The sequence below is a fragment of the Rhinoraja longicauda genome, chromosome 30, assembly GCF_053455715.1.
Source record: "Rhinoraja longicauda isolate Sanriku21f chromosome 30, sRhiLon1.1, whole genome shotgun sequence".
NCBI lineage: Eukaryota > Metazoa > Chordata > Chondrichthyes > Rajiformes > Arhynchobatidae > Rhinoraja > Rhinoraja longicauda.
The window spans coordinates 12,292,160-12,304,808 of NC_135982.1; the positions used below are offsets into that span (position 1 = coordinate 12,292,160).

Sequence of the window (12,649 nt, forward strand, 5' to 3'; positions counted from 1 at the left end):
ATTTCTTTGTTGTAACAATGCTTCTTGGCAATAAATCTTATACCATTGGAAAGCCTGTTTATTTCCCTTTTAAATGGTGCCACATTTGTAAGGAACATGCATTTGTGGGATGAGCAGCAGAGCTGAGTATATGGGTTGCGCCCATGAAAAATTTGCCAAATCTCTGCCAATGCCAAACAGCTTATTCTGCTGTTGCTATTGACTCTTGTTTTGACAATCAGGTGCCTGATAGAGTAACATCTTTTGGTGGAGGCAGTGTGATGGTGCGGGGCGGCATCTCCCTCACTGGAAAAACAAGGCTTGTCATCATTGGAGGCAATCTCAATGCAGAGAGATATCGAGATGAGATTCTGCAACCAGTGGCAATCCCATATCTCCACAGTCTGGGATCGAACTCTATCCTCCAAGATGACAATGCTCGCCCCCACAGAGCAGGGTTTCTCAGAGACTACCTCCAGAATTTGGGAGTGGAGAGGATGGAATGGCCTGCCAGCAGTCCTGACCTCAACCCCATTGAACACTTGTGGGATCAGCTTGGGCGTGCTGTTCGTGCCAGAGTGACCAACACAACCATGTTGGCTGACTTGCGACAAATGCTGGTTGAAGAATGGGATGCCATCCCACAACGGTGTGTGACCAGGCTGGTGACCAGAATGAGGATGAGGTGCCAGGCTGTTGTGGCTGTGTATGGTTCTTCCACACGCTACTGAGGCTCCTGTTTATTAAATGAATAAATTGCTAAATTGCCAATATGTCTTGTTTCTTCAGACTTCAATCATCCAATCCACCAAACAACACCGAACAAGAGTCAATGGCAGAATAAGCTATTTGGCATTGGCAGAGAAGATTTGGCAGATTTTTCATGGGCGCAACCCACATACTCAGCTCTGCTGCTCATCCCACAAATGCATGTTCCTTACAAATGTGGCACCATTTAAAAGGGAAATAAACAGGCTTTCCAACGGTATAAGATTTATTGCCAAGAAGCATTGATACAACAAAGAAATAATCTACCAAACACAAATTTCCTTACTTTTTGTGCTATGTTTAGATAGGCACATGGTTATGCAAGGAATGGAGGTATATGGATCATGTGTAGACGAAACATTATGGTCGGCACAGACGTTATGGGCCGAAGGGTGTGGTCCTGTGCTGTGCTATGATTTGTTTAAAGGTATCAAACTTAGGTAAGCAAAGCAGCACTGTACATCTCAGTAACTGATAACATTTAGAAGCAACGAATGCCGAGGGAAAAGGAAAAAAAACAGTTGTTAATTGAATTTTTGCAGAATGTAAAATGCTTTCTAAACTTGTTTTACGATATTTTTTGGAAATGGAAAGAAACTTAGCAGTTTGGATATTACAGATTCAGGTTATATATTTATTTTCTCGAATCCTACAAACCAGCTTCGAGGAACTGTTTCCTGCTACTGCTCTCCATTTGTCCGTTTCTCAATGTGATGAGTCTGTAAACATGTTTTCCTCTCAAGCTTTGCCAGAAAAGGTTCCCTCAAATTCATGCAGCAGCAGGCTTTGAGAAAGGGGTAAATTGAGAATTAACCTTACAACTAATCTCAACAAAAGCTATTAACAAAAATTGCGCACTGGATTTTTACCCACAAAATTGATTCAATTGGTTCACTTCCTTATTTGTAACTAATATTTAATTAAATTGACTGACCGTTTTTTTTTCCCCTTAAGTCTTTGAGAGTCTCTCTTTGGCTCTCTCGCTGCTAAACATGGTGGGGATGTTGGCTACGCATTCCTGGCTGGCCTTCCCATTACCGCCACTGACGTTGAGCTTAGGTGAAGCTTTGCTACTCTTCTCCTGCCCCACACACAGTCCACACACCTCGTGCTTGCTGACTCTCAGTGGCTCCTGGTTAGACATTGACCAGAGTTAGAAAATACACAGCCTTGTGTTCAAATCCCTACACACTCGGGACAATGTACAATTTACATAAGCCAATCAACCTACAAATCTGCACGTCTTTGGAGTGGGAGGAAACCAGAGCACCCGGAGAAAACCCACGTGGTCACTGGGAGAATGTGCTAATTCCGTACAGACAGCACCCTTAGTCGGGATGGAACCCGGGTCTCTGGCGTTGTAAGGCAGCAACTCTACCGCTGCGCCCCTTTAATTAAATTAATTATTTTAATGAATTTTTACTTATATTTTGCTGTCTTAAACATTCGGAGATATTTAAGACCTTTGGCAGGTTTGATAGCTGGCTAATCTTGGGTAGGAGGCAGGTTGTGGGCAGGCGTTGTGGCACACGTGTCCGTAATGTGTGGTTCAAAGGCTTGCCACTGATCAGGACTTTGGCATTCGGGATCTGGCAGGCTTGGCTGTTTTCACCAGAGTTTCACCAGAATTCGGCAAGGCAGTTTCAGACTCTATGGTTCAGTGGTGAGCAAGGATGGTTGTGCTCTGGGAGGAACCTGTAAGCCAATATTTAACATTGTTGACAACATTGGCCTTTCCTATGTTACTGTGAGGAAGAACAGAGCTTAAAATATCTCATACTTAAAATAAAATTGAAAATGGAGAGCAAGGTCTTTTTGATTGTCAGCAAATAGGCTTAGGGATAGGAGATTTCAAGGCAATTGGATAGAGTTTATTTACATCTCTCCCATTGAGAAATGGATAGACAATAGACAATAGGTGCAGGAGTAGGCCATTCGGCCCTTCGAGCCAGCACCACCATTCAATGTGATCATGGCTGATCATTCTCAATCAGTACCCCGTTCTTGCCTTCTCCCCATACCCCCTGACTCCGCTATCCTTAAGAGCTCTATCTAGCTCTCTTGAATGCATTCAGAGAATTGGCCTCCACTGCCTTCTGAGGCAGAGAATTCCACAGATTTACAACTCTCTGACTGAAAAAGTTTTTCCTCATCTCCATTCTAAATGGCCTACCCCTTATTCTTAAACTGTGGCCCCTGGTTCTGGACACCCCCAAAATTGGGAACATGTTTCCTGCCTCTAACGTGTCCAACCCCTTAATAATCTTATACGTTTCGATAAGATCCCCTCTCACCCGTGTAAATTCCAGTGTATACAAGCCTAGTCGCTCCAGTCTTTCAACATATGACACTCCCGCCATTTCGGGAATTAACCTAGTAAACCTACGCTGCACGCCCTCAATAGCAAGAATATGCTTCCTCAAATTTGGAGACCAAAACTGCACACAGTACTCCAGGTGCAATAGTGTGAAGTATTTGGCAGAGCAGATGTCTTATTTGCCATTAATGAGGGTTTACTTTTTGTCCTTTAGATATTGGAGAGTATTTAATAGGAGATGTTGTCCAAATGCATATTTCACCCTACTTTGCAATATCGGATACATCATTGGTTCGCTGGTCAAAGGAGTCGTCTAAACTCTCACAGTTTTTGGAGAATGTCAGTGTTTTAGCTGATGCTGCGGAGGGCATTGCAATCAATGGGATCAGGTAAGAGCTAACTGAAGATATTAAAAGCTAGATCAAGGTGTACAAATCTATTGGATACCTTTTATCTAAATCTGCAACATTCAATTCAAAACAAACTACAAACTCATTTTGAAAACCCTTGTTTTGTGAATGCTGATTGATGAACATGTCTGCGTGATCTTTTTCTTGAGGTATTTATTCACAAAATGCTGGAGTAACTCAGCAGGTCAGGCAGCATCTCAGGAGAGAAGGAATGGGTGACGTTTTGGGTCTCGACCCGAAACGTCACCCATTCCTTCTCTCCTGTGATGCTGCCTGGCCTGCTGAGTTACTCCGGCATTTTGTGAATAAATACCTTTGATTTGTACCAGCATCTGCAGTTATTTTCTTACACTTTTTCTTGAGGTATAAGCTTTTAAAAAATTTGTTTAGGTTAGTTTAGGGCGTGGACAGAGAATGGAAACAGGCCATTCGGCCCACCGAGTCCGCGCCGGCCAGTAATCGCCACACACTGGTACTGTCCTAGACACACTGGGGACAATTTATAATTTTACTGAAGCCAATTAACTTACGAACCTGTACACCTCTGGAGTGTGGGAGGAAACCGGAGCACCTGGAGAAAACCCACGCAGGTGACGGGGAGAATGTGAAACTCTCCAAACAGGCTGCACCCGTAGTCAGGATCGAACCCGTGTCTCTGGCAGCAACTCTACCGCTGCCGATGTCAAAAATTGTAATACATTTTGGCTGTGATTCAGTCTGTGAGCAGAACTGTTCTTCATTGTTGCTCCCATCAGGATCTTGGTCAAACTAAATGTAAAGGTTGGCACAAAAAAGCAGAATGCCTTGTGCCCATAACTATCGGGTTGCTGTATAATCACACCTTCAGGCTTCAGGCTGCTGAGGACACCTCTAGCATGCTGTAAGTAAATGAGAACTCAACGGGTTGGCTAACTGGAGATTGTGATGTAGCCTGACCAAATGTTTATTGCCATTCGATGTGGAAAGTGTGACATTTCCCATCAAGTGGGCATCTGTCAACTAGTGGGAATAGTTGGGTCGAGAGTCAAGAGAGGGTCAAGAGGATGGCACTTCATGAATGATACTTTATCCCGTGTGACACATCACAGTGAAGTTCTCTTTGTTTTGCACACCATACGCAAAGTACGCAAAGAATCGCCCCGCATCGGCAACCGAAAAATGACAAAGTGTTCCATGTATAATTGTCACATGTACCGAACACAGAACAATGAAATTCTGACTTGCTGCTGCTTAACAAGTCTGCAAATGCAGCAGCACACAGGTAAATACATAATAATTAATAATACAATAAAGTAATAACTCCAACGCAGGCTAAACCATAATAGTGCAAAATTGAAGTCCATAGTGGAACCAAAGACACCAGTCCACAGTGGTTACTGTGGTGCAGCGTTCAGCATTATGGCTGGAAAGAAGCTGTTCTTGAACCTGGTGGTCATGGCTTCCCAGCTCCTGTACCACCTTCCTAATGGTAGTAGCAATCATGAACTCTCTCTACCCTTGCATTCAGGTTCAACTGCTGGAGACAAGTATCATGATCACTTGATCATCAGTGAAATACATGTGACAACCTAACAGTATATCTTGTCGATATCTTGATCGCTTCGCTCAACACCTGCGCTCGGTCCGCGTTGGCCAAACTGATCTCCCGGTGGCCGAGCACTTCAACTCCCCCTCCCATTCCCAGTCTGACCTTTCTGTCATGGGCCTCCTCCAGTGCCATAGTGAGGCCCACCGGAAATTGGAGGAACAGCACCTCATATTTCGCCTGGGCAGCTTGCAGCCCAGTGGTATGAACATCGACTTCTCCAACTTTAGATAGTTCCTCTGTCCCTCTCTTCCCCTCCTCCTTCCCAGATCTCCCTCTATCTTCCTGTTTCCACCTATATCCTTCCTTTGTCCCGCCCCCCTGACATCAGCCTGAAGAAGGGTCTCGACCCGAAACGTCACCCATTCCTTCTCTCCAGAGATGCTGCCTGACCTGCTGAGTTACTCCAGCATTTTGCGAATAAATACCTTCGATTTGTACCAGCATCTGCAGTTATTTTCTTATAGTATATCTTGTCGCGTTTACAATGCTCAACTTATCGCGAGCATTCTACTCCATACGTTGTTTATTTACACTTTTCAGGGACGATGAGTTTGGCAGTGTCCGTGCAGTTGTTTATGACTTTTCAAAGCATGTCCCAGGGAAGGTTATGATAGCGCAGAGGCTGTTTAACATCAGGAAAGGTATGGACAACTGGCCATTCCCCATCAATTCCCTCACTGACGAGGCTGTGCATAGTGTGTGATGTATGCGACCATTAATACAAGGGGTTAATTGTAGCCCCGTATCGTTAACTTTAGGCTTTCGAGGTGCAGTGCAGAAACAGGCCCTTCGGCCCACCAAGTACTCGCTCACCAACGATCAGCCCAAACACTAGCACTATCCCACAACTAACCTACAAACCTGTGCGTCTTTGGAGTGTGGAAGGTAACCAAAGCATCCGGAGAAAACCCACTGAGTCACAGGCAGGACGTACAAACTCCGTACAGACAGCCCCCATAGCCAGCATTGAACCTGGGTCTCTGGCGCTGTAAGGCAGCAACTCTACTGCTGCGCTACTGTGCCGCCCCGATGTTGTGTTGCAATCCCTTTCATTACAATCTTCTGTACATGTTGTAATGATTTACGCACACAGGTTATGTTAATCTGTCCAATGTGCGGTAACCGATGAGTCTTCCAGACCCAACCAGTCCATCCCTTACCTGGCCCCTCCTGGCTCGATCAACCTCCCGACCCAGAACGCTGCCAACGTGACCCCTTCAACCCTCACCGCCATGCCTGCTAACATACTTTTCCATTGTACCAGCATCTGCAGTTATTTTCTTATACTTTTCCATTGCTTGTTTTTAAATCTGCCCATAGTCCCACTCCCCCTTCCTACCTCTATATCTCCTTCACTCCTACCACCATCTGAGTCATCCACACTCCCCTCCTGATCTTCCCATAGTTCAGTCACTCCACCACTGGTTGGATCTTCAGGCCTTCAGCTCTCCACCTGAACCTCTCCCCTCTTTCACAATGCTTGATTCTCTGCTCTGCAACTCTAGGATGATGCTTCTGACCCAGCGAAGGTGGGATCTTAAACCAGTGAGAAAGTAAAAAGTTTGTTGCGGTGTTCATTTGAATTTAGTTCCATGTGGCTTGTTTCATAACTAGTAATGTAGCTTTCTGTAGATGAGATGTTACAGATACTCTTACTCTTTTGATGGTCTGCAGACATAACTAAGATGTGTGTGGGGGGCACGAGAAGCACCCACAGCTGCCATTGTAACAAGGGCTTTGATGGAAATGGCGTTCACTGCATGGGTGAGTATCTGCAGGAGTTATATTTAGATGGTATTAGAGAATTATAAAGCGTGTTAGGTGCTGGGCCCGACCGTTTCAATCCTTTTGTCGTGCTCTTTCCTCACCACTCTACAGTTTTATATGAACCCTTCTACTTCATTTCTATATGCCCTTCCACGCCATTTCCATCAGGCGGCTGCTCGATTTCCCCTCCCTTCCTCCCAAAGGTGAGTAGCCTCAGACACTTTCCCTGAGTTTAATTTTCACCTGACGGACTGATTTAGACAATAGACAATAAACAATAGGTGCAGGAGTAGGCCATTCAGCCCTTCGAGCCAGCACCACCATTCAATGTGATCATGGCGGATCATTCTCAATCAGTACCCCGTTCCTGCCTTCTCCCCATACCGCCTGACTCCGCTATCCTTAAGAGCTCTATCTAGCTCTCTCTTGAAAGCATTCAGAGAACTGAGGCAGAGAATTCCACAGATTTACAATTCCCTGACTGAAAAAGATTTTCCTCATCTCTGTTCTAAATGGCCTACCCCTTATTCTTAAACTGTGGCCCCTGGTTCTGGACTCCCCCAACATTGGGAACATGTTCGGTCTAACTAGGGCCTTGTACAACTGTAAAAGGACCTCTTTGCTCCTATACTCAACGCCTCTTGTTATGAAGGCCAACATTCCATTGGCTTTCTTCACTGCCTGCTGTACCTGCATGCTTCCTTTCAGTGACTGATGCACTAGGACACCCAGATCTCGTTGCACGTCCCCTTTTCCTAACTTGACACCATTCAGATAATAATCTGCCTTCTTATTCTTACCACCAAAGTGGATAACTTCACACTTATCCACATTAAACTGCATCTGCCATGCATCCGCCCACTCACACAACCTGTCCAAGTCACCCTGCAACCTCATAGCATCTTCCTCACAGTTCACACTGCCACCCAGCTTTGTGTCATCTACAAATTTGCTAATGCTACTTTTAATCACTTCATCCAAGTCATTAATATATATTGTAAATAGCTGAGGTCCCAGCACCGAGCCTTGCGGTACCCCACTAGTTACTGCCTGCCATTCTGAAAGGGACCCATTTATCCGCACTCTTTGCTTTCTGTCTGCCAACCAATTTTCTATCCATGTCAGTACCCTACCCCCAATACCATGTGCTCTAATTTTGCACACTAATCTCCTATGTGGGACCTTGTCGAAGGCTTTCTGAAAGTCAAGGTACACTAGATTTTTTTTTAGATTTAGATTTTAGATTTAAAGATACAGCGCGGAAACAGGCCCTTCGGCCCACCGGGTCCGCGCCGACCAGCGATCCCCGCACTAACACTACCCTACACACACTAGGGACAATTTTTACATTTACCAAGCCAATTAACCTACAAACCTGTACGTCTTTGGAGTGTGGGAGGAAACCGAAGATCTCGGAGAAAACCCACGCAGGTCACGGGCAGAACGTACAAACTCCGTACAGACGGCGCCCGTAGTCAGGATCGAACCTGAGTCTCAGGCGCTGCATTCACTGTGAGGCAGCAACTCTACCGCTGCGCCACCGTGCCGCCCCCACCGGCTCTCCCCTGTCCATTTTCCTAGTTACATCCTCAAAAAATTCCAGAAGATTAGTCAAGCATGATTTCCCCTTCGTAAACCCATGCTGACTCGTAACGATCCTGTTACTGCTATCCAAATGTTCCGCAATTTAGTCTTCTATAATTGACTCCAGCATCTTCCCCACCACTGATATAACTGGTCTATAATTTCCTGTTTTCTCTCTCCCTCCTTTCTTAAAAAGTGGAATAATATTAGCTACCCTCCAATCCATGGGAACTGATCCTGAATCTATAGAACATTGGAAAATGATCACCAGAATGACCTGGTGTGGATCATTTTCCATTGTCTCGGGTGGACGAGCTCACCACTGCCGATGCAAAGTGAAACTGTTGTGCAGAACACAGCCACCAGATGGTGAAAACAAACTACTTTTGTTTGCTGTTACCTAGAATGACACCTGGATTATCACAACATAGCACAGACTCGGGCAGTGTGTCCTGCTGTTACTGCCTAGATAAGCCCCTTCCCACCTGGCTGCACTCAGACCCATCTCTGCAATCCTCAGTCCCCCCCCCCCCCCCTCGCCCTCATATCAATCGTAGGTGTAATTTTAAAATCAGCACTTCACTTCCTCACTAGAGGTAGACTGGATATACACACAAGAGGTGGTGAACATAGATCACATAACAGTGTCATGGGGTGGCATGGTGAATCAGTAGTAGAGTTGGTGCCTCACAGTGCCAGAGACCCAGGTTCGTTGCTGCCTATCAGTGCTGTCTGTATGGAGTTTGCACTTTTCCCCCGTGACCGTGTGGGTTTTATCCGGGGTGCTCCAGTTTCCTCCCACACTCCAAAGACGTAAAGGATTGTCTCCAGTGTGTGTAGGTAAGCGTACGGGGTGATCGCTGATCGGCGCGGACTCGGTGGGCTGAAGGACCTGCTCTGTCTTGTATGTCTAAAGGAATGTAAAGTCACAGTACAGCGCAGGTACAGGCCCGTCAGCTCACAATGTCTGACCCAAACATGATGCCTCGGTAAACTAATCTCCTCTGTCTGCACCTGATCTATGTACTGCCATTCTCTGCATATCCATTAGTCTATTTGAAAGCCTTTTAAACGCCACTATCGCATATGCTCCACCACCACCCCAGGCAGCATCTTCCAGTCACCCCACCACTCTGTGTAAAAACCAACATGCCACCAACATCTCCTTTAAACTTTGTCCCTCTGGTCTTAAAATGATACAGAGTCCTGGTAAAGACACAAGACCCCTGCCACAACAGAGTTCCGCAATGAGTTTTTCACCTGAAATCGATGTATTTATTCTGAGCCAAACAGCACTGCAGGAAATGAAACTGAGTTGTAGATCAGTCTTCATCTCATTAAATGTTGGAACGGGCTTGAGGGGCTGTATGGCCTGCTAGCTGAGCTTGTGATAACCGCTGCCATTCCGTATATAAAATGCATTAGTGAAGTTATCGTGGTTTGAGTTTGAAAGTAATTTTGCATCTTTCTGCCTGTATCTTTGAGATGTTAATGAATGCTCACAAAACCAGACCTCCAACTGCCTCCCGGGCACTACATGCATTAACACCTACGGCTCATACAAGTGTCAGTGTGAGAAGGGATTCGAAGGAGACGGCATAATTTCCTGCATAGGTGAGGATTCTCGTGGGCCTGGTGAAAGATTCACCTTGTCAGTTGTGCCTCGGGTCTGAGCTAATGAGGTGGAGTGCAGCGACAATGTTTTCTCCTCCTCAGTGGGTAGGAAGCATTCCTCGGTTCGGTCGTGATCTGTGCTGGAGTGGCTTAGTCTGAAATCAGGGAAGGGTTAAATCGCAGAGAGATTCCCAATTCCGATTCAGCGCAGACAACAAATGCCTCCAGTTACTGCACCCTTTCGCCCATCTGTTTGTCAGTAGGTCACAGCCTCATGAACAATAGTCCCAGTTTCTCCTGTCCCGTGGATTGAGGTTTTAATATTTTTGTTTCTGACGTGCTCAGTGTCTACACTCTGTGTGCTCATGCCACTTTGTACAGTCTGTACGGAGTTTGTACGTTCTCCCTGCGACCGCATTGGTTTTTCCCCGGGCGCTCCGGTTTCCTCCCACATTCCAAAGACACAGTCCGAATGGCCTGCTTCCACACTATATCTCTAAAATTCAAACTCCAGTTTCGAGTTTTAATTGTTTTGTCATTCAGTGGGAATAAAATATTGCAATAGGATTCAGAATGAGCTGCTTCAAATTGAGCCTCAGAAGATAAAAGGCCGTGGACTGTTTTTTAGCCTTGATATGGGAAGGGGTGATATCAATGGCCTCCAGATAGTGAACAGAAAAACCTTCTCCTCTCCCTCCATATAAACCACAGCCATATTGGCCAGGGGAATGCATGTGGATGAAGACCAGCTCTCTCGAAGCCCTCTCTCCTGGAGACACTCAGCAGCACCCGGTTCATAGATCAGTGCTAATAAAATGAGAACTAGCTCCCACCCATGCAGTGCTCCCAAGGTTATGCATCTCCTGACAGTCCAAGATCCAAGGTGATTCCAAAGTCCACACATCCACCCACTGACAGCCAGATGCGGGCTGGCTTGTCTCTTGTATATGCCTGGGCCAATCTCTCGGGCTATGTCCCTGGCTGGCTCATTATATTGATCCCTGAGGATCAGTATTGTGATCCCTCTGATCCAGCCGGTAGGGGTGAATCTTTAGCAAAGAACAAAGTGCTGGAGGAACTCACCGGGTCAGGTAGCATCTGTGGAGGGAATGGACAGATGACGTTTCAGGTGGGACCCCCCCCCTCAGGACTCTTAACTCTTCAAGGATGAATCCTTGCTCCCCTTATGGCCCTGAATTTCTCGGGCAAGGATCTCTGTAAGTCCAGTAAATTCTCCGTTCTGCATTAAGTGCTGGTTGATTGCTCTGTCCTTTCCGCAGACAAAGATGAGTGCGTGATGGACCAAACCGTCTGCAGCCCCAACGCCTTCTGCATCAATACCCTGGGATCCTTCATGTGTGTTTGCCAGAATGGCCATATCGGTGACGGAGTTCACTGCGTGGGTAAGGAGCGCTTTGCCGGTCCCGGAGCTTGTTAATTGCCGAGCATTTGGGTCACTGATCAATGGATCGTTTAGCCCGTTGGAAGGAGGAAGGGTGGACGAGGCACTACTCCTGTCCTTGGCCTGCTGCTTGGCTCAGAGTGGAATCGCAGTTAACTGGCGGGTTGGAAAGACCTTGCAGAAATAAACTGCAGCATTGTCCGCAGTGAATCTACAGCACAAGTGGCACAGCTGATAGAGCTGTTGGCTCACTGCGCCAGAGACCTGGGTTCGATCCTGACCACGGGTGCTAATCCGTGTAGCGTTTGCACGCTCTCCCTGTAACCACATGAGTTTGTCCCTGTAACTACATCTCCTTTTAAACTTTGCAACCCTCACTTTAAAGCTATGCCCTCCAATCTTTGAAGGCAAGCAAACTAGATGCCTTCTTTACCACTCAGATCTGCCTGCAATGCCACCTGCAGAATCAATGACGTCTGATCTCTCCACCTTATTCTCCAGCCAGTTGTGTATTGCTTCAGTTACAAAGACAGGTCACTGCATATTTTATTAGTAAAGTGCCTCCTATTTGGAATTATTCCTTTTGGGTACAACCGCCAGGGACAATTTCACTCCCTCTGGCTTACTGGTTCAATTTCTTAAAGCTCAAAGAGATATTCTAGCCATTTTTAAACTAAGCACAGTGCCCTCCATAATATTTGGGACAAAGACCCATCATTTATTTATTTGCCTCTGCTCCACAATTTGAGATTTGTAATAGAGATTTGTGGTTAAAGTGCACATTGTCAGATTTTAATAAAGGCCATTTTTATACATTTTGGTTTCACCATGTAGAAATTACAGCTGTGCTTATACATAGTTCCTCCATTTTAGGGCACCATAATGTTTGGGACACAGCAATGTCATGTAAATGAAAGTAGTCATGTTTAGTATTTTGTTGCATATCCTTTGCATGCAATGACAGCTTGAAGTCTGCGATTCATGGACATCACCAGTTGCTGGGTGTCTTCTCTGGTGAGGCGCTGCCAGGCCTGTATTGCAGCCATCTTTAGCTTACGCTTGTTTTGGGGGCTAATCCCCTTCAGTTTTCTCTTCAGCATATAAAAGGCATGCTCAATTGGGTTCAGATAAGGTAATTGACTTGGCCACTCAAGAATTGACCATTTTTTAGCTTTGAAAAACTCCTTTGTTGCTTTAGCAGTATGTTTGGGATCATTGTC

At 45.9% G+C, this 12,649-nt stretch overlaps 1 protein-coding gene across 1 annotated transcript in view; it reads left to right on the top strand.

Annotated features, from left to right (window-relative positions):
- Positions 1-12,649, top strand: part of LOC144607906 (uncharacterized) — a 44,596-nt gene that overhangs the window by 22,520 nt on the left and 9,427 nt on the right. Inside the window, exons 7-11 of the mRNA XM_078425034.1 lie at positions 3,279-3,453; positions 5,603-5,703; positions 6,737-6,826; positions 9,899-10,027; positions 11,308-11,430. Coding sequence (XP_078281160.1) covers positions 3,279-3,453; positions 5,603-5,703; positions 6,737-6,826; positions 9,899-10,027; positions 11,308-11,430 — 618 coding nt within the window. The remainder of the gene's footprint in view (positions 1-3,278; positions 3,454-5,602; positions 5,704-6,736; positions 6,827-9,898; positions 10,028-11,307; positions 11,431-12,649) is intronic.